At 40.1% G+C, this 21,424-nt stretch overlaps 2 protein-coding genes and 1 pseudogene across 4 annotated transcripts in view; 2 read left to right on the top strand and 1 right to left on the bottom strand.

Moving 5' to 3' along the window:
- The window catches only part of LOC148362275 (major histocompatibility complex class I-related protein 1-like), a 36,300-nt gene extending 30,682 nt beyond the window's left edge, over nt 1-5,618 (top strand). For all 3 annotated transcript variants that reach the window (XM_088339678.1, XM_088339677.1, XM_088339679.1), the window contains one exon: nt 5,396-5,618. The gene's annotated coding sequence lies outside the window, so the exon portion shown is untranslated. The remainder of the gene's footprint in view (nt 1-5,395) is intronic.
- Nucleotides 5,619-9,299: 3,681 nt separating this feature from the next.
- Nucleotides 9,300-21,424, top strand: part of LOC148362273 (NT-3 growth factor receptor-like) — a 49,121-nt gene continuing 36,996 nt past the window's right edge. Inside the window, exons 1-5 of the mRNA XM_088339195.1 lie at nt 9,300-9,574; nt 11,266-11,340; nt 13,449-13,520; nt 15,632-15,703; nt 18,940-19,094. Coding sequence (XP_088195321.1) covers nt 9,300-9,574; nt 11,266-11,340; nt 13,449-13,520; nt 15,632-15,703; nt 18,940-19,094 — 649 coding nt within the window. The remainder of the gene's footprint in view (nt 9,575-11,265; nt 11,341-13,448; nt 13,521-15,631; nt 15,704-18,939; nt 19,095-21,424) is intronic.
- LOC148362274 (U2 spliceosomal RNA) lies at nt 17,757-17,912 on the bottom strand (annotated as a pseudogene).

Genomic DNA, 21,424 nt, shown 5'->3' with positions numbered 1-21,424 from the left:
GGAAAACTGTTGCAGACAGTTCCTTGAGATATATATTTTTTGGGTGGGTTCTAGAATGACTTAAGCAACATGCACCTCTTTGTATGTGTAGTTGTTGGTGGTCTAGTGGTAAGGATTTGGGGTTCTCGTTGCTGGGGTCAATGGTTCGATTCTCCGTGAGGAAAACTGTTGCAGACAGTTCCTTGCAATATATATTTTTGGGGGGGTTCTAGAATGACTTAAGCGACATGCACCTCTTTGGTGGGTAGTCGCTGCTGGTCTAGTGGCTAGTATTTGGGGTTCTCGTTGTTGGGGCCAAGGGTTCGATTCTCAGTGAGGAAAACTGTTGCAGACATTTCCTTGAAATATATAGTTTTTTGGGGGGTTCTAGAATGACTTAGGCGACATGCACCTCTTTGCATATGTAGTCGCTGCTGGTCTAGTGGCTAGGATTTGGGGTTAATTGCTGGGGCCTAGGGTTCGATACTTCGTGAGGAAAACTGTTGTAGACAGTTCCTTGAAATATATATTTTTGGGGGGGTTCGAGAATTACTTAACCGACATGCACCTCTTTGTATGTGTAGTCGCTGGTGGTCTAGTGGCTAGGATTTGGGGTTCTAGTTGCTGGGGCCAAGGGTTCGATTCACCGCGAGGAAAACTGTTGCAGACAGTTCCTAGATATATATATTTTTTGGGGGGGGGGTTAGAATGACTTATGCGACATGCACCTCTCTGTATGTGTAGTCGCTGGTCGTCTAGTGGCTAGGATTCAGGGTTCTCTTTGCTGGGGCCAAGGGTTTGATTCTCCGTCAGCCAGCCTCCTGTTTTTCTTACGATCGTCAAAATAACAAACTTATATCTTATTATCAGTATTAAAAACAGAATAAACTTGTCAATAGATTACAACTTGGTTTTATTGGCATAGGTTTTTCATCCAATTTACTTTCTCAAAGCTGAGAAAAACACTTTACCTATCTAAATATTATGCATTATTGGTCAAACATTTTTTTTATGTATGCCACAATTTGCGAGTGGATTGTGGATGCTTGGCTAAAATTATCTCATCTCATCAGCTGCACCGCTTATCCTCAGTAGGGTTGCGGGGGTGCTGGAGCCCATCGCAGCAATCATCGGGCAGTGGGCAGGGGACACCATGAACTGGTTGCCAGCCAATCGCAGGGCACATGGGGACAGACAACTCACTCGCGCATTCACACCTAGGGACAATTTGGACCGGCCAATTCACCTGAGATTCATGTCTTTGGAATGTGGGAGGAAACCGGAGTGCCCGGAGGAAACCCATGCAAGCACGGGGAGAACCTACAAACTCCGCACAGGAAGTCTGGAGCTGGATTTGAACCCACAACAGGTTCCCATGACATGAACTGTGCCGCACAAGCGCTAACCACTGCGCTGCCGTGCTGCCCGCTAAAATTATCATTACCCCTAAAATTACTCGACAGTAAGAAAGTAAGCTTGGGATTGATAGGTTGGTCGTTTTGGTTGTAACATTTCTCAGAATTCACTGTGTGAATATAACTTGTTTTTATATTCCTAAATATAAAAACAATCTTTCACACACACACATGAAGTAACGGTTTAATAATCAGTCTAATTGCATCTCTTGTACGTTTATCAGTTTTGTACTCTTATTTTGAAGTCGCATTTCCGGTGTATTTATCTGTTTCCTGTGTGACTAAAGTTAACTAGACACACGGGGGCGCGCAGTGTGGCTGCAGCCCTGGCCGGGGCGAGAGGTGATGGTGAGTTGACCGAAACGCAGAGGGAAGCATAAACTGATCCTCTATAAACGAATTATGATTGAACTAAATCAGCATTGCGAATTTTCTCCAAGCCATTTCTCTCTTCTCTTCAAGGATGCATTATTGCGATCAGTAAATTTTGTTCCACCTACTACAAAAACACTCAGGTATTTCCAGTTTACCACCGTCTTTGTAAATGTGGCTGTCATCATTCAACCATTTTAATGGAAGCAGACCACAAACCCATTATTCCATTAAATCGTAGTTAACTTGTATCTCTTGGGTAATTCTTCTCCGATATACTAATGTCCCTTTGCCACAAAAGCCAGTTACTCATCGACCCGTAACAGCCTTTCTCTCCTGTGGCCTTATCTGCACACACAATAACACTTCACCACTCCACAGTCAACAAGGCTCTAAGTCTTGCCACAAAGGCCCATTAAAGAAACCCAAAGCTAATGCACTAAAGTTGGCAAATTTTGATTGACGAGTTAAAAGCTACATGGATTCCTGTAAAGAATAATACATACAAATTAATTACCGTAAATTACAGACTATAGAGCGCACCCACCACATTTCAGGGGAAAACCGATTTTGTACATACATAAGCCGCATGCGCCAACATTGAAAAACCGCAATACAAACACGAAATTAACCCATACTCAATACAGTCCAAGAAACACAGCCGTCAACTTTAACAGAAAATGATACCGGTACTTAACATTTGATGGAGACCCGCAGAGTCCAGGTGCCTGTTGAAAGTCATCCAAGGAAAAAAAGTGTATATTTCCAAAGGTAAAGGTGGGAAAAATATATATCCACTATTGTCGGGCGCGCCCACAAACATGTCTCACCTTTACTCCACTTCTCGTCAGCCCGCGTTTGCCCCGCCCCTTCTTTCTCATTTGCTCGTACAAAACATATCAGAATAAGTTTGTAAAATAAATACATTACATGGTAACACATATTTACAAAGAAAGACGGTACAACAAGAGAGTTTTCAAAGCTTTATTAATAATATTATAACTTTCATCCCAAACCGTGCCTGTGAAGGGTAGCAAAACGCTACTAGCAACACACTCGCAGCACAGTATACAGCTCTATTAAAAAAAACATATCGCATTTGTAGTGAGCACGGTAAACCGTCCTCATCTTTTGTTGCGTCATGTGCCTTTCTTTTTGCAAATTGCATGATGAAGAATTAAATTTAATATGTGCTCAAGCTAAAAAGTTGCAGTCTGAATCTTACCTCTTGTGCTCGAGCGCCGCTGGCAGCCGTTAGAAAAATCACATAAATTGGCCGCATCACTGAATAAGCCGCAGGGTTGAACGTTTGGGAAAAAAGTGCGGCTTATAGTCAGGAATTCATGGTATGCTCCATATTTCATACACAAATTTAATCTAAATAGTGTCGGGAATTAAATAGTAAAATGTATCGTTTACCAAAGTGTTCGAATTAGTTATCAGACTCCATGAACCAAACACAACCTACATTTATCCAACAATGCGCACTCGTTTCTTGATGGAAAAGATGAACAAGAAAAGCTGTCATTTTCACACAGGGGCGGATTTAATTTAATTATTTTTTAACTAAGTGTACTCCATCAAAAATGGCCTAATTGGTGTCGTCGGAGTTTCTGGGAAGCCTTTTCTGAAGTCCTCCAGCCTTTTTTCCTCAGCCCACGTCTTTCCGTCCCAAGGAAGCCCCCTCCTGGGTGTCACGATGTCTGGAAAACTCAAAACAGCACCGAGCGTTTCTACGCCTTGTTCTCAAAACAGGGCCTGCCGTCCTCCATCAGCGTCCTGTTATCAAAATTCCCTAGTCAAAATATTCTACATTTGGAACGGCGTGACCTGTCATTGAACTATAGCCAACTCAGTGAAAATCTTCATTGTACTCAATAAATGTAACTTGTATTCAATCGTATAAAATCCTTTATAGTCAAATGTATAACATCCTTCAATAGAGACATTAAATTACCTCAATTTCTAGTTACCAACGGAACTGAGCCAACCAGTTAACCTCTCACTCAATCTGGTCTAAACCAGGGATTTCAAACTCAATTTACCTAGGGGTCGCTAGAGTTACGGTCTGGGTGAGGTTGGGCCACATAGGGTTTTCCACAAAAATGTTTGGATAGAAAAATTCCACTCTTTTTAAATATCTCTGGTGGGTGCGGCTTGTAATTAAAAGCATAATTATCGCAAAATTATCCAAAATCAGCCACGGCTGCACTTGAAGGGGCATAGTGCATTGTATAGTGCCTCCTAGTGGTAAAAAAATGTCAATTATTAAAGAGAATCAATATTGTTTTAAATTATTAGCCAAAATACATGAACTATCAAATAGATTGTTTTTAAATACTAGTGGGTTGAAATAGTTCCATTTATTTTATATAAGGACATCATTGTCCGCCATCATGCTGCTACGAGTATTCCCAAAACCACAAATCTTCTGAAAGGCCGAGCAAAAATTGAAAGGAAAAATGGTGCAGTTTGGTCACTTTTAGTATCCTTAGTTTGTATTCTTCCTTGTCCTTTGTAGCACTCGGTTGCAATATACAGTACAGCCGCATCTAGTGTCAGATTGTCTTTCTCAATGCTATCATCATTATTGATTTAATTCCAATTTGAAATCATTTGATTTCAGGGGTTGCAGCTCGACAGTGAAGTAGCAAGTTTCCGCTTCAGTTTTTTGGGTTTCTAACAAAAATACAGAGACCCCTCGTTACTTCGCGCTTCGGTTATCGCTGTTTCTCTGCTTCATGGATTTGGAATTGAATTTTCTTTATTGTCATTGAGGCTGCAGATCCGGCCTACTGCTACAGCTAGGCTAGCAACTCTCTTAAGCCGCCCTTGCTGAGCTTGTATCTCACCATCGCCATATCCATTACCCAGGGTTGGGTAAAGTAACTCTATACTTTAACTTGATTACTTTCAATTACTTTTGGATTACTCCAATGCCAAATATGCTAATAAAAGACAAAAGAAACTAAATATGAATAAAATGATGACTCACAACACGTGGTAAGCTTTCTCTCCTGGCTTTGATCTCCATCAAAACTAATCTAAATTTACCCAACCCTGCCATTACCCATACAACAGATGACCTGGAGCTACAACTTGTGGTGAAACAACCGTTACTTTTAGAATGGTCGTATTTTACAGAGACCTGGCTCATTTCAAAGATACCTGATGCTAGCATGCAGCTAGCCAGCCGCCCTCCAGAGCGCTTTCTTACACTGCGGACAGACATTGAGAGCTAGCCTTGGGCAAAATGTTATAGTATGTACCATGAGTTTACGGAGCATACTTGTCCCTTTTCAAATATACAAAACCAGAAACTTGAAAGGAGAGAAGCCCTCTAATAAAAATAAAGAACATTCATTCAACTGAAATTCTGTGTTGTGTGTTTTTTTGTGTGGATTCTCTTTTTACAGTTTGAAAGATTTTTTATTTTATTTATTTTACTATAAGGGATTTCATATAATTACATTTGTTGAATGCAGTGGGGATTTTTCACAGGGAAGGCTTGGGGTCAGTGTAACCCAGACGAGAATGATGTTTACAGAAAAACAACAAGAACGGGGACAGGCTGATGCGGGAAAAGGAGACAAGTGTTCTGATAAGCTTTCTTGTTGTGATTATTTTAGACATGGCGGCGTCTTTCTTCGAGGAGGTGGCGACTAAGTGGAGGCCACGTGAGGAGTCGGCCAAGGGAGGACTCAGCCTGCCCAGGGGAGGGGTCAGGGAGCAGATACGAGAGATGGGAGGCTCAACAAAGACTACTTAGACTAATTCGACAATAATTCGGCAAAATTCGATGGAATTCACTTAGCAAAATAATTTAAAAAAATAAATCTGCCCCGTGTGAAATTGCCTGTCTCTTGTCAATATTTTTTCCCTAAAATTAAGAAAAGAGCATGCATTGTTGGGAGAATAAAGTTTGTGTTTGGTTAATGGAGTCAGATAACTAATTGGAACAACTTGGTAAACGCTAAATTTGTAATATAGTTTAATTCCTAACCAGTTTTTATATTCTCAGTCGGTAAGGACGTCCAAGTTCGACCCTTGGGGGCTTTTATAAAGGTGCGACACTATTCAGATTTTTTTCCAAGGGATTACTGTACTCATCTTGACACTGATAACACACCCCACACTAAGTAAGAGTGTGCACGTGTGTGTGCATGAGCAAAGCAATAAACTACAGTCTATCCATCACAAAACCACAGGCTTGTCACATGCAGTACATTAAAAAGCCATTAGGATTACCACAATGCATTATGGTCAAAGGTACATTACGGAATCATGACATAAACATCAATGTCATCTTAGAATAGAGAATCGGATTATGAGGAAAGATAGCCTTCATTGGTTTGAAAATAAAAATGGTCTTTTGTACCCAAACAGAAAAGGTGAATATCCGTAAATCAGGCACGACAGTGTTGGGACGAACGCGTTGCAAGAGAGTACAATTGATTTTCCTGGTAACGAGTACTGGAACACATTATTTAAGAAAAATAAAATTAAAAATGTTACTCAACTGTTGTTACTACTCAAAGAATGCTCCATTTGCAGAAATAAAAGCTTGTCAGACTTTTGGTGTTCTAGCTATTAATTTGTTGAAATGATCGGGAGAAATTTAACTCCACACCTCCAGAAGCACCTCCCACAAGTTGTTGTTTGTGTATACACCCACCCAAGTCCCCTGTGTAGTGTCTATGTCTTTATCAGTTTTGCACATCGAGAAACTGATATTTTTGCCCATTCCTCCTTGCAAAACAGCTCGAGCTCAGTGAGGTTGGATGGAAAGCGTTTGTGAACGGCAGTTTTCAGTTCTTTGCACAGATTCACAATTGGATTGGGGTCTGGACTTTGACTTGGCCGTTCTAACACCTTGATATATATTTTGGTGAACTATTTCATGGTAGCTTTCTTTATGTTTTGGATCGTTTTCTTGTTGGAAGACAAATCTCCGTCCCAGTCTCAGGTCTTTTGCGGACTCTGTCAGGTTTTCTTCCAGAATGGTCCTGTATTTGGCTCCATCCATCTTCCCGTCAATTTTAACCATCTTCCCTGTCCCTGCTGAAGAAAAGCAGGCCCAAACAATGATGCTGCCACCACCATGTTTGACTGTGGGGATGGTGTGTTGAGGGTGATGAGCTCTGCTGCTTTTATGCCAACGATAACGTATTGCATTGTTGCCAAAAATTTAGATATTGGTCTCATCTGACCAGAGCATCTTCTTCCACATGTTTGGTGTGTCTCCCAGGTGGCTTTTGGCAAACTTTAAACAACACTTTTTATGGAGATCTTTAAGAAATGGCTTCCTTCATGCCACTCTTCCATAAAGGCCAAATGTGTGCAGTATACGACTGATTGTTGTCCTTTGGACAGATTCTCCCACCTCAGCTGTAGACCTCTGCAGTTCATCCAGAGTGATCATGGGCCTATTGGCTGCATCTCTGATCAGTTTTCTCCTTGTATGAGCTGAAAGTTTAGGGGGACAGCCCGATCTTAGTAGATTTGCAGTGGTCTGATACTCCCTCTGTTTCAATATTATTGCTTGCACAGTGTTTCTTGGGATGTTTAAAGCTTGGGAAATCTTTTTGTATCAAAATCCAGCTTTAAACTTCTCCACAACAGTATCTCGGACCTGCCTGGTGTGTTTGCTCGTTCTTCATGATGCTTTCTGCGTTTTAAACAGACCTCTGAGACTATCACAGTGCATGTACATTTATACAGAGACTTGATTACACACAGGTGGATTCCATTCATTATCGGTAGTCATTTAGATCAACATTGAATTATTCAGAGATCCTCACGGAACTTCTGGACAGAGTTTGCTGCACTGAAAGTAAAGGCACTGAATAATTTTGCACATGCTTGAAGTCTGAAATGTGGCAAAAGGTCACAATGTTCAAGGGAGCCAAATAGTTTCGCAAGCCACTGAATTTTGATTCTTTTTTGAGAGCGCCACATCATATATTAGAAGACAATATTCAACAAAAAAGCCAAACCCGCTCAACATAAAAATCATTCTTCAGCGCATTTAATTTCACTGCGACGTTTGATGATTTGATCAACTCTAGGAAATAATAATTATGCCAGAGCCTGTCTCCCATATCAATATTTATATAATACTTAAAATGTGTTTTCTGCCCGCAGATATTTCAAAGTGTTGATGCTCATTTTGACCTTTTGGTTACAGAACAAGGTGCAAGCAAAGTTGTTTTGTAAAAATGTCGCAAAATATTGCAAACATGGATCCCAACATATTTACCTTCAGCACAGGCGGAGCTGTGTGAAGGGAATGCGCGCGTTCTGTCCTGTTTGTAGCTCCGCTTATTTCTACTTCTCTAGGTACCTTGCTAGAGCTTCTGAATATCTAAAATTTGTTGTGTGGCGTTTCATTATGAAGTGTCTAAAAAATGAACATAGTATGCTCAGTGAGCTTCCATATACAGTGGAATTTCGGTTTTCGAACGCCTCTCAGTTCGGACAAATCGGTGTTCGACCAAAAATTTCGAGAAATTCTTGCTTCGCTGTTCGGTCAAAAAAATCGGAGTTCGAACGCCGGTAATGCGTGAGTGCGTACGCTAGGAGTGCGATGCTGAGCGGCGTACGGGTGTTTTTGCCCCTAATTACGCCTCTGAAGAAGGTCGGTGCAAGCAGCAACATTGCTACAGGTGAAAAAAGACAAGTTGTTCGTCCAACTATTGCCTTTAAGAAAGACATAATAGCTAAATATGAAAGAGGTGTACGAGTTTCCGATCTTGGGAATACAGCATGGCTAAATCTACTATCGGTACAATAGTAAAGAATAAGGAGGCTGTGAAATCGAGTAATGTGGCTAAGGAAGTTAGCGCTATAAGCAAGCAACTGCCGCAAGTTTTGGAAGAGGTTGAAAAACTTTTGATGATTTTTCTCCCCCCACCGACCACCACAAAGGTAAAAAATCCTATTCATAATCCTTTTTTTAATTTTTACTCGTTCATTTTAGCGTAATCTTTCGTACGGAAGATTACGCTAACGCGAACGTACGATTAGCCTGGGTTAGCTTCATGTTTACGTTCATGGTAAACATTCAGGGCGTTGGAACGGATTAAAACGATTTACATTATTTTTAATGGGAAAAACCATTTCGGTGATTGAACAAATCAGTTTTCGAACAGGGTTCTGGAACGGATTATGGTCGAGAACCGAGGTTCCACTGTAGTTAAGACTGTGCCTTATCAATACTGGATTGGACTCAATGCTCAGAAATGTCTCTGCTTCGCTTGAGGGACTAACATGTCCAATGATATCGCTTTTTAGGATCAGTCTGGAAAAGAAGCCTACCAGTAGGGAAAAAAACCGTTATCATGCATCCCTAATTGAGAGAGCTAGAGAGAAAGCCAGAAAGAGGGAGAGTAAGAGAGAGAGCAGAGATACTATTGGCTTTTAAGAATACAGGCATCACTTGAATGGGATACAGGGTGGAGAGAAGTTTAAAAATACTAGATGTCCAATGTACATGGACTTATCTAGCTTGGAATCACATTTTGTAGTTTGATGATGTATGGATTTGAAGCTTTATTGACTTTTGATGGGTGCTGGCCACCAAAATTATGGAATCTTTGGAGGCTTTTGTTTATTCTTGACCTTCTATCCCTCAACAATGCCTACTCATCACTGCCGGACTGTCCGCTCTCGTGCTTTTGCTCACAAAATGAAATCTACTGTAAGAAGTTGTCTGACAGCAATTTTCCCCTGCCCTTTTTGCACATCAGCGAGAGTTCTGCAAATGGTACGAGGAGTATCGAAGATATTTACCGGAATATCACTTCCATGTAAGTGTCAACCGAGCACTATGTATTTTTATAGAGTTAGATTATTGTTTGATCATCACATGATCCCATTGTTCCTTTAGTTGTTGTAGATGTAGTTTTTCCACGATTTTAGTGAAGGATTTCCTAGCTGTATCCTACTTATCAGTACTTTCCCAGCAATGGTTGCCAGCAATGTTCCGTCTAAACTGCGCGCGTGCGCAATCGCGCACTGCCCGCACATTCTCAGCGCACTGGAAAATCTAACCAGCGCAGTTTTTCGAGAACCGCCTTCTTCGGCTCGGCTCACTAAAAGGAACCGGCTCTTTCGGGTCCGAAACGGCTCTTCAGGTTGTTTTTGCTATTTTCATCCCTATATGACCAAATCTTATGTAAAATTATGCACAAAATGACTTAAAGGAAGGGTGAATAGAACAAAAAAGAAAAAAATACCAAAATGAAAAAGGAGTGAAAAGCTGGGAAAAAAGAAACAAAAGGAAGAGGAAAAAGAAGGAAAAATTCAGAAGAAAAGTCAGAAAAAAGAAAAGAAAGAAACAAAGGAAAAAAAGTAAATAGAGAACAAAAAGAAAAAAGTAACAGCTAGGAAAAAATAAACACAATGAGATTTTTTTAAAGGAATTAAAAAAACATTGAAAAAAACAGGGAAAAAAAAGAAAAAGTTTGCGATGCATTCAAATAATTTCCAATTATATCAAGTACTTCCACTAAAAAATGTGATTAAATACAGTTGTGTATCGTGCAACCGACTAAATAAGCCCCCCAAAAAGTTAGTATTATGCAACAAAAGATACCAGGAAAAAAAGAAATGAAAATCTTGTGAAAGAAGCAATAATGTTAAAGAAGCAATAATACATTAGTCAATTCATTCAAAAGTGAAATTTTTTGCATTGCCAGAAACTCAGCAAAATGTAACTTGATGTCAAGTTTTGGACATGTTTGATAATGACTTGCCACACTTGGGATTGCTGTTGCTCACTGTTGTTTCAAGCGTTGCTCACCGACTTTGTGTGAACGCTCAGACCCGTGGAAAGTTAGAGGAAACATTGGTTGCCAGCCTTATCTTATCACACAAGCTTCAAATTCCATCTGTGTGCAGTTTTGACAAAAGTCTCTCGTTTTTGGGATCCTTTATTTATCTTGTAATGTGAGTTCCCGAGAGAGCCCGTCAGAGTTTCATGTTTACGTTTTGCATAATCCGCGCCTTTCTCCTCTAAGAGAGTTGCCGGAACACATTTCGATGCCTTTAGAGAAGCGCACACATGGCCTTTCTTAGTGGGAGGCGCGCTTCCCATCCATTGGTCCGGAGTGCTCCCGGATTTTGTTTTTATTATAAAACTTTGTAATAAATGTCCTAAACTGTATTGCTTCTCTCCAGCTCTATTTTCTCAAAGTCCGAATACTCGGTCTGGAAAACAACTCGCGGCAAGAAATTGGAATGTCTTTTTGCTTTCAATATATGTATTATTATGTCATAGGATGTGTTCAGGAATATGAATCGTTGGTATGGATAGATGGAATACCTCTAGGACAGAGAACCTAACCACAAAGTCTCAAAAACTGAATTAAAAAATGCATTGCGCTTGACCCAATTATCTTAAGGAAAACAGAAAAGTATTAAAATATAAAATGCACATCACAAAGTTGCTGACACTCTTGAGTGTAATGATTATTTAATTGTAGTTTCTCCTTTACAGACACATAGAGAACTGGACTGGTCTGCAGATTTTGAGAGAAGTTCACATGAGGCACTACGGTGGTTTGCAGAGACTGTACGTCATGAGATAACTTCTTTTTTTTTTAAATGTATGCTGGTAACTGCAATTTCCTTGTTACAAGTAAAAGTGCCTTACTTTCCTACAATACACCATACAATGAGTTTCTTGTTGTGACATTGTGTTAATGATTGGTGAAGATAAGAATCTTCATTGCAAAATGTTCACTCTAAGGCAGGGGTCGGGAACCTTTTTGACTCAAAGAGCCATAAAAGCAAAATATATTAATTTCATTTTGGGAAAGATATATTCTCATCTTATCTCATCTCATTATCTGCACCGCTTATCCTCAGTAGGGTCGCGGGGGTGCTGGAGCCCATCCCAGCAATCATCGGGCAGTGGGCAGGGGACACCCTGACTTGGTTGTCAGCCAGTTGCAGGGCACACAGGAACAGACAACTCGCTCGCTTATTCACACCCAGAGACAATTTGGACCGGCCAATCCACCTGAAATGCATGTCTTTGGAATGTGGGAGGAAACCGGAGTGCCCAGACGAAACCCACGCAAGCACGGGGAGAACATACAAACTCCGCACAGGAAGTCCGGTAGCAGGATATAAACCCACGTAGGAGGTTCCCAAGACCTTAGAACTGTGCCTGCACACGCGCTAACCACTGCGCCGCCGTGCTTTCCACACCATATATTATGAGACAAATTTACTAAATTGCTAAACCCGCGCCCCAGACAAAAGCTTAGTCTTCAGCACATTTATTTTTGATGATCTGATAAAAATTATGAAAGGAAAATAATGCCAGAGCCCGTGTCCCAAAATCAACAAACATACCACTGTAAACTTGTCTCTTTCTTGCAATTACTCAAGATCGGTTAAACTCATTTTGACCCTTTTTCCATACATATTGGTTTCAAAACCACATGCAAGCAGTTATTTTGTAAAAATGTCACAACATTCTGCAAACAGGAAGCCTGATGTGGTTACCTTTGGCGCAGACGGAGAAGGGCGAGAGATGGGAGGGAGTGCTTGCACTTTTTGCATAACTCCACTTATCCCTCCCACTCACCCAATCAAATAACTTCAAGCTCTCTTCCGGTGTTTTTGCGTATTTACAGTTTGTTCTGTGGATTTCATTATAAGGTATCTGAACACTGAACACAGATTATATAGTGAGCTTTTATATAAAGGATTCTTTAGCATTGTACAGCCAAAACGAGTTTTTCTTTTTTCTTTTTTTGGGGTGTGACACCTTGACTGTAAGTTGTAGTGAAAAACATGCCCTATATATTCTGCGAAGTACTGCTTTGTGATTTAGCTTTGGTTTGGCTTTGCGTGTATCTGAACAGGATTAATGGCTCAAGTTTTGAACGAGATGGGGAAAATTCGGATGCAATCAAATTTGTCTCTGAGCCACAGGTACTCATAGGTTCCAGACCCCTGCTCTAAGGTAAGGGTTTTTGGTCATTTTAAGCTTTCAAAGAAGACTCTGATGGCCCAAAACACACCACTGTTGTACTGCATTCACACTTTATTAAGTATTCTGTGCATACGTTTCTTGTAGTTTCTTCACTATTATGCCTTTAGCTTAAGTCTTGAATTCAAGGATTGGAAACAAAATCTCATCTCATTATCTCATTAGCTGCACCGCTTATCCTCAGTAGGATCCCAGCAATCATCGGGCAGTGGGCAGGGGACACCCTGAACTGGTTGCCAGCCAATCGCAGGGCACACAGGGACAGACAACCCGCTCGCTCATTCACACCTAGAGACAATTTGGACCGGCCAATCCACCTGATACGCATGTCTTTGGAATGCGGGAGGAAACCGGAGTGCCCGGAGGAAACCCACGCAAGCACGGGGAGAACATACAAACTCCGCACAGGAATTCCGGTAGCTGGATTCGAACCCACACAGGAGGTTCCCAAGACCTTAGAACAAAATATGTTTTTCTATTTTATGAATGTTACCTTTCTTTCCACGGGTAATAGAAAAGCTGATATTGTGCAGAATGTGTGATCCAACTTACAAAGTGAATAATTCCTAGAACAGTATTTTTTGCAAAAAGCTGACCTAAACACATTAATCCTTATTAACTCTGCCAGTATGCTCCTTGTAAGAGCACCAATATTCATCACTATTCATGTATTGTAGGACCATCATCAGGAGCAACCTCAATGCATTGGAGCCTGGTGTTTTCTCCAAAAATCCCCAACTCAGATACATGTAAGTGTTCACATTTAAATGTTACCTTCTTTGCTTATTTTACTTGTTTTTAGTGAAAGTATGCATGTTTTCAGTGTATTAATGAAAATAATTTTGTATCCATAATTGTCTCAGTTAAGGTACATCAACTCATCTTAACTATTAAAACGATATTTAGAACTATACTTTCAATGTTTTATAGTTGACTGCATCTTCCTCAAGTATCCTCAGAGTAACAACGTTAAAGTTACAAAAACACGTACTTGTTACCGCGAAAAATAATTGCGTTCTTTGAACAAGTTCCTTTATTACGTGTTAATCCCAACTCTGACTGTTGGGCCGGCATTCCAGGCTAGCAAACAAGTACCCCCGAGTGGCTTTGTCTGTGAATGCTGAATATAGCTGCCAGGGTTGGGTAGTGTTACTTTAACTTGATTACTTTCAATTTCTTTTGGATTACTCCAATACCAAATATGCTAATAAAAGACAAAAGAAACTAAATATGAATAAAATGACTAAATTTTGTGCAGGCTTGGGGAGTAACGGAACACATGGAACGGCAAAAAGGATGTTGGCAAGCTGTTCATTTTCATTTTGTTTCTGTCGCATTTTATGTTAGTTTTGCCGGAGATCAAAGAGATCAAAGCCAGGAGAGAAAGCTTACCACGTGTTGTGAGTCATCATTTTAGATAGATAGATAGATAGATAGATAGATAGATAGATACTTTATTCATCCCCGTAGGGAAATTCACACTTCCAGCAGTCTACCCCGTTGTTTATTAACAGATTAACATGATGCCCTAGGGGTGCTTGTAGCGGAGTGGATGACGTCACGCCAGTCCAAAAGTTCGACATCCCTGCGGCAGATGGAAATCTTTTCTTTGTGAAAAATCCAGGGATACACCACCTCGTGTTAGCAAGTCCGCCTCCTCTCCGTTTCCCCCCGGCTTTCTCGTCTCTGTATAGCGGCGTTGAAGCCGGATAGCTCCGGGTAGCTCCGGGTGGCTACACGTTAGCGTCCGGAATGCTAAACGTGAGCCACGTTTCCGCAAAACACAGCAACTGCGCTCCCTGTGCGCTTCGATGTTTTCCACCAGCACTCGATGATCTTATTTGGTCGTGAGTTCGCATTTACCATGATTACGGATGGTACCAAAGACTTACGCCGCTAGCTGCTTCGCTAGCTCCGGCTCTTCTTCCATGATAGGCCCCTTCATTACGCCGGCACGAGAATTCTTCAGGGCAAGGAGTTGAAATTCCTTGAATACATGCATTTTTGTGCGCTAAAACCCATGTCCCATAGGATAGAAGAAATCCATAGTGTAGTTGTCAAAACGGGAAGAAAAAACACCTCAGATAGGAGCAGACAATAAAACAATAGGGCAGCTGCTGGAAAAGGCAGCCGCTCGTGGCAGCACCGCTTTGATCAAATTTTATTCATATTTAGTTTCTTTTGTCTTTTATTAACCTATTTGGTATTGGAGTAATCCAAAAGTAATTGAAGGTAATCCAGTTAAAGTAACCCTACCCAACCCTGATAGCTGCTTGCTCACATAGTTTTTCTACGCTCTGTTGTCCCTTAAATAAACAATTTACAACGGGAGGTTGCAAGTACCTAGAAAGAAAATACATGAAAATACAAAAAAAAAAAATGGTTAATTATAAAGCTAAAGTTTAGTAGACACTCAAAGTAAGGAGAGAAAACATCAATGGATTTTAAACTTGCAAGTAGAACAGGAAAGAGAGCCAGAACCTCAGATAAAAAATTCCAACCTGTCCCCTGAACCGTTTCTTTTGATTAAATCTCCTAGGTTCGAAAACAGATTCACCCTAAAGGGTATCGGGTCAAAGAATTGCAACACTGGCCAATTGTCGCTATGATGTAAACAGTGCATAATAGTCAAAACAACAAACAGTAGTGTGCAATATGAGTCAAAATAGTTAACAGACATCCTATGCAATCTACTTCGCATGTTTCCAATGATAAAAAGGAAATAAATAAGAAATATAAAATATGAGCAAAAAACTTTAAACTAGACTCAAAGCACATTTACTTTTTATTTCAGATTTTATTTCCTTTGAGGGGTTACAGCAACACATTTAAGGTCTTTATTTTACATTCTCTCCATCAGAAACCTGTCCAAGAATCCAATGCTTACCACGCTATCCTGGCAGATCTTTGAAAATCTGCAGCTCATGGAACTGTAAGTTTTCACTTGTCGGGAATTAGGCAGCATACCTGTCATCCTGTACGTTTTTGCCGTACAAAGTACGTTTATTATGCATTTTAAGACGTGTACGACGTACAAGAAAATGTGTACGGAAAAACGCAAATTTGTTAATTATAGGTACCATCCGGTATACACCGACTATCACGAAACGGCAAATCAATCAAGTCAAACGAGTTCGCCGCGTTAGCCTCCATCTCGGTATCGTTTTTTTTTCGTTGCAAACGAAGCGAGCGGTTTGATGCTACTGTGCGCAGGCGTCTGTAGCCTCAGATTTCATGTGGTAGTTATGTAGTGAAAGGAAGTCCCTCTCTTTTTAGAGATGCATTATATTACGAATTATTATGTTGTATAAAGAAATTAAGAAAAAAAGGAAGACATGAAAAAAGACAGATTTGTGGTTATCCCTTTAATCAGTATATTACCAACAATAATTGAATGCAGAAAATGAATTCATAATTTGAAAATGAAAATGTATTAATCTATTTAATTATATTTGCATGTATTTTTTCCTTCTACGGTGAACGTCCAAACTACTTCATTTTGAACCTTTTTATATAGTAAACCTCATTCATGTCGAGCAATTCAGTATCTCACAACAAAATGTTAATTAACAATATATATGATATAACGAAACACATGTACAATATAACATGTTAAACTACAAAAATAAACACGTTTGAAAAAAAAATATGGTGTAAAAATATTTTGTATTTTGTGAGGAAAAATACAACATTTTGTAAGGGCATGGAGCCGTGGAGGTTGACAGGTATGCAAATTTGTCAATGATGGGTACCATCCGGTATACACCGACTATCACGAAACGGCAAATCAATCAAGTCAAACGAGTTCGCCGCGGTAGCCTCTATCTCGGTATTGTTTTTTTCGTTTCAAACGAAGCGAGCTGTTTGATGCTACTGTGCGCATGCGTCTGCCGCTGGAGTGCCTAATTTCGACTCCCCTGCAAAATCCTCCCCGCCTCGCGTGAACGCGCATTCTGCTGCGCTTCCGCTAATAGCGATCGTATTCTATATAATAAGCTTATTAAGCTTAAACAATCAAGCTATTGTCGGATATTGTTTTAATAAAAATAAATATGAATACAATAATAATAAATAATATAATAATATAATAATAATAATAAAAATATGGTGTAAGATTTTTTTTTTTTTGTATTTCGTAAGGGAAAATACGACAGTTTGTAAGGGCATGGAGCCCTGGAGCTTGACAGGTATGAGGCAGTCACTCGATGGAAGCTGATAGCAAGGCCGTAGTTTTGGCGTGGAAAAAGGGGGCGAGTCCCCACAAATATCAATCATTCATTATTTTTTCTGTCATATTATGTGATCACATTGAAAAACTACGATATGTTATGATTTTGTCCCTGCAAGTGCCAAGACCAAACCTATGCCCTTTGCAGTGACGTGCACGGACATTTTCAAAGGCAAGTGCACATTTCTTTGCAAACGAAGAAATGTGCACTTGCCTTTGAAAATGTATATCTTTTGATATACCGTAAAATCGAGAAAATATAGAAAAATAAAGCGCACCTGATTATAAGCCGCACGCGCCACATTTTACGGGTTTTACTGATTTTGTCCTTACACAAGCCGCACTTTTATATAGGCCGCACAAGTCCACACTGAAACATGTAACACAGTTGCAAGATTATCCCAAATCTGACTTTAGGTGGCGCGATCATGACTTTTTGGTTTGAACAAATTTATTGACACTAAAAACAGAAAACAATCATGACAATCTCAACAGCAATTAAGTACATTCACAATATTATATTCCAATATTACGTTTTTAACAGCAAACACAAAGTGAGGTTTGAACAAACCTTCTCGAAAATCAAACATATTCACAATTTCATTATATGGGGGGTTAGGGGTTTTAAGGGTTATTTAGCTTGTTCATAAATCATTATCCATTATCCGTTATCGGTCAAAAGCCTAGGAGCTGGGACACTTACTCTCAGCCAAAAGGCCAAGCTAAGGTCCTGGCCCTAAAGCCTTGCTGCGATCATTGCGAATGCACCGTTCCCGGAGGTACTGCAATACCGGGCCGTTGCGTGGAGTGGACAGAGCAAGCTCCTATGCCATCTCCGAGTTGCAAAAATCAAAGATCATAGCTAGGCATAATAGCTGGAAATCTTATTCTCAACCAAACGGTTAAACGGTAAAAATAAGGTCCAAGCTTTACAGCCTTGTTGGCTACGATACTGCCACTATATACGGGGGGGGGGGGTTTTAAGGGTTATTTAGCTTGTTCATAAATCATTATCCATTATCCGTTATCGGTCAGTTCATAATACGCTACAAAGCCTAGGAGCCGGGACACTTACTCTCAGCCAAAAGGCCAAGCTAAGGTCCTAGCCCTAAAGCCTTGCCGCGATCAGATATAATACACAATTTAATCACCGCAGTCGGCAACATGAATGGAAAATGATACCGGTAGTTAGAATTTAATGCAAACCTTTAAAGTCCGGGTCCCGTTAAAAGTAATCCAATGAAAAAAATGTATATTTCCAAAGTTAAGGGTGGGAAAAAGAAATATCCACTATTGTCCGCTGCAACAACAAACATATTTAACTCAGCTTCACCCCACTTCCCGTCAGCCCGCGTTTGCTCCGCCCCTTCTTTTTGATTCGCTCGTAGACAACATATCACAATAAGTCTCTAAAATAAATACATTACATAAATATACATATTAAACATGGTTACACATATTTACAAAGAAAGACGGTACACCGAGAGAGTTTTTAAAGTTTTAATGATAATAATATAACTTTCATCCCAAACCGTGCCTGTGAAATGTACCACCACGCTACTCCTAACACATTTGTTACGCATGAAGCGTAGCTGTTAAATAAAGCCGTACCGCAATTCCGAAATTCACGGTAAATCGTCCTCATATTTTTCCTTATAACTGTCGCCATCAAGGGCGTCCTCCTCATTATCGGAAAGAATCTTTGTCATATGTACAGTTCAAACGTAAACTATGAGGATGTAGTCTACCTCGGCGCACTTATTCCACCGGTCTAAATCTTACCATTGGAAAAATTTCATAAATTGGCCGCTTCACTGAATAAGCCGCAGGGCTGAACATGAACATTTATTTCTCTTTAGCATATTTATCTGAAATAGGTATAGTTTATTATTTTTTTATGTGAATTTATCTTTCGCTACTCAGTTTCTTCTTGATTGTAGGCATTTGGAAGATGTGATATTTGATTGTGGGTGTGGTATCCGCTGGCTCCAGCTTTGGCAACAAAAGGAAGATGCGGGCCTTAGTAGCCAACAATTATTTTGTGATGACGGCTCGAAGAAAATATCGCTTCATAAAATGAAGACCAGCAAATGTGGTAAGTTTATAATTAGGTTTGACTCATTGCAGACCTGTCAACCTCACCCAATTCCTCCCCTTATTAAAGATAGCAAGTCCCCTTATTAAGTGATCATAAAGCTTATACAACACAACCCGACACTTATTTTTTTCACAGCAAGACTGACTATGTAAAATAAATGCATGGACAAGTTGATTTTATTATTATTATTTATTATTTAAGTTACGTTTTCAATTATTTCCTCCTTGGTTATACAGTGGAACTCGGGTTCTCGACCATAATCCGTTCCAGAACCCTGTTCGAAAACCGATTTGTTCGATCACCGAAAATCGTTTTTCCCATTAAAAGTAATGTAAAATCGTTTTAACACCCTGAATGCTTACCATGAACGTAAACATGAAGCTAACCCAGGCTAATCGTACGTTCGCGTCAGCGTAATCTTCCGTACGAAAGATTACGCTAACATGAACGTGTACAACTAAAAAAATCAGGTCGTTTACACGTCATTTAGCACCCGGGTCTCCACAAAAAGTGGTGAGCGGTTAAAGGATAAAGAAAAGAATTATGAATAGGATTTCTTACCTTTGTGGTGGTCTGCAGAAGCCATGCTCTATTCCCTCGAAAGAAGGGAAACTCGCCCACCTTCTTCATATTTTGCTATTATTTCTTTCTTAAATGCAATAGTTGTACGCACTACCCTTCTTTTTTCATCTGTAGCAACTTTGCTGCTTGCACCGACCTTCTTCGGAGGCATAATTAGGGGCTAAAACACTCCGTTCACCGATATCTAAAGCGAAAGCAAAAAGAAGTGCGCGCGCATGTCATAACAGTTCTTCACGAGGGGTGGGGGCAATCTACACCCGTACGCCGCTCAGCCACACACCCTTGCGTACCGGCGTTCGAACTCCGATTTTTTTGAACAAAAAGCGAAGCAAGAATTTCTCAAAATTTTTGGTCGAGAACCGATTTGTTCGAACTGAGAGGCGTTCGAAAACCGAGGTTCCACTGTACTAGGATCTGGATCAAAGCCAAAATGTGCCAGGGTTGGGTGGGGTTACTTTAACTTGATTACTTTCAATCACTTTTGGATTACTCCAATACCAAATGTGCTAATAAAAGACAAAAGACACTAAATATGAATAAAATGACTACATTTTGTGCAGACTTGGGGAGTAACGGAATACATGGAACGGCAAAAATGATGTTGGCAAGCTGTTTGGATTTATTTTCATTTTGTTTCTGTCGCATTTTATGTTAGTTTTGCCGGAGATCAAAGAGATCAAAGCCAGGAGAGAAAGCTTACCACGTGTTGTGAGTCATAATTTTATTCATATTTAGTTTATTTTGTCTTTTATTAGCATATTTGGTATTGGAGTAATCCAAAAGTAATTGAAAGTAATCCAGTTAAAGTAACCCTACCCAACCCTGAAATGTGCAAGACGAAATCGGTCTTACTAAAAACATTTTTCCTCCCATTACTATAATTGGGATTCGGCCTACACAATTTGAAATTATATAAATAAAAAAGGATTAAACACAAGGAAAGGTTATATGTTGACAGGTATTCCATTGTGTCTGACATCACCCGTGCTGTAGTGATAGGAATTCTGGCTCTTTTTAGAGACCTGGCTCTTTTGGCTCAGCTCACTAAAGAGAGTTGGCTCTTTTAACTCCCAAACGGCTCTTTGGATTTGTTTTGTTGCTTTCATCAAGATACAGTATTACTTCCAGTGGAGCAAAATGCAAAGTCAACCCTCAAATGTGTTTATAATCAAGTGAAAACACTGAAACTCAGAATGATTACAAACTGAACTTTTAGCCGCTATTGGTGTGTGAGTGTGTGTGTGAATGGGTAAGTGTGAAGCACATTGTAAAGCGTTTTGGGAGGTCTTCATTGACTTGAAAAGCGCTATATAAATGCAGACCATTTACCATTTAAACTGATGACATAAAACGAGAGTGGGTATGCATGCGTACATACACCCCGTGATTACTGTAGTCAACAAACACAGGCTTAAAAGCTATGTCAGAAATTGGTACTTTAAAGCAGTCGGAGTCAAATATCTATCTATCTATCCATCTACCTTGGTCATATCCCTCAAGAGGGGTGATCGACAGCAAGACACACACACATACAATAACAAAGAAAATAAAAGGGAAATAAATAGCATAAAAAACACACAAAAAGTTTTGGACCATGGCCAACCCAATTGCCCAAACACCCAAACAAGTTAGGCACCTCGGCACCCAAGTTGGTCATGCTTTCGTCCCTCCAGATGAAACGGGACACCAGAAAGCGGCCATGTCACTCGGGTCAGGGTGACACGACACACTCTTTTGTTCAACAG

The sequence above is a fragment of the Urocampus carinirostris genome, chromosome 7 (genome assembly GCF_059441175.1).
Source record: "Urocampus carinirostris isolate Australia breed hairy pipefish chromosome 7, RoL_Ucar_1.0, whole genome shotgun sequence".
In the NCBI taxonomy this organism is placed as follows: Eukaryota; Metazoa; Chordata; class Actinopteri; order Syngnathiformes; family Syngnathidae; genus Urocampus; species Urocampus carinirostris.
This window is presented reverse-complemented; position numbering and strand designations above follow the sequence as displayed.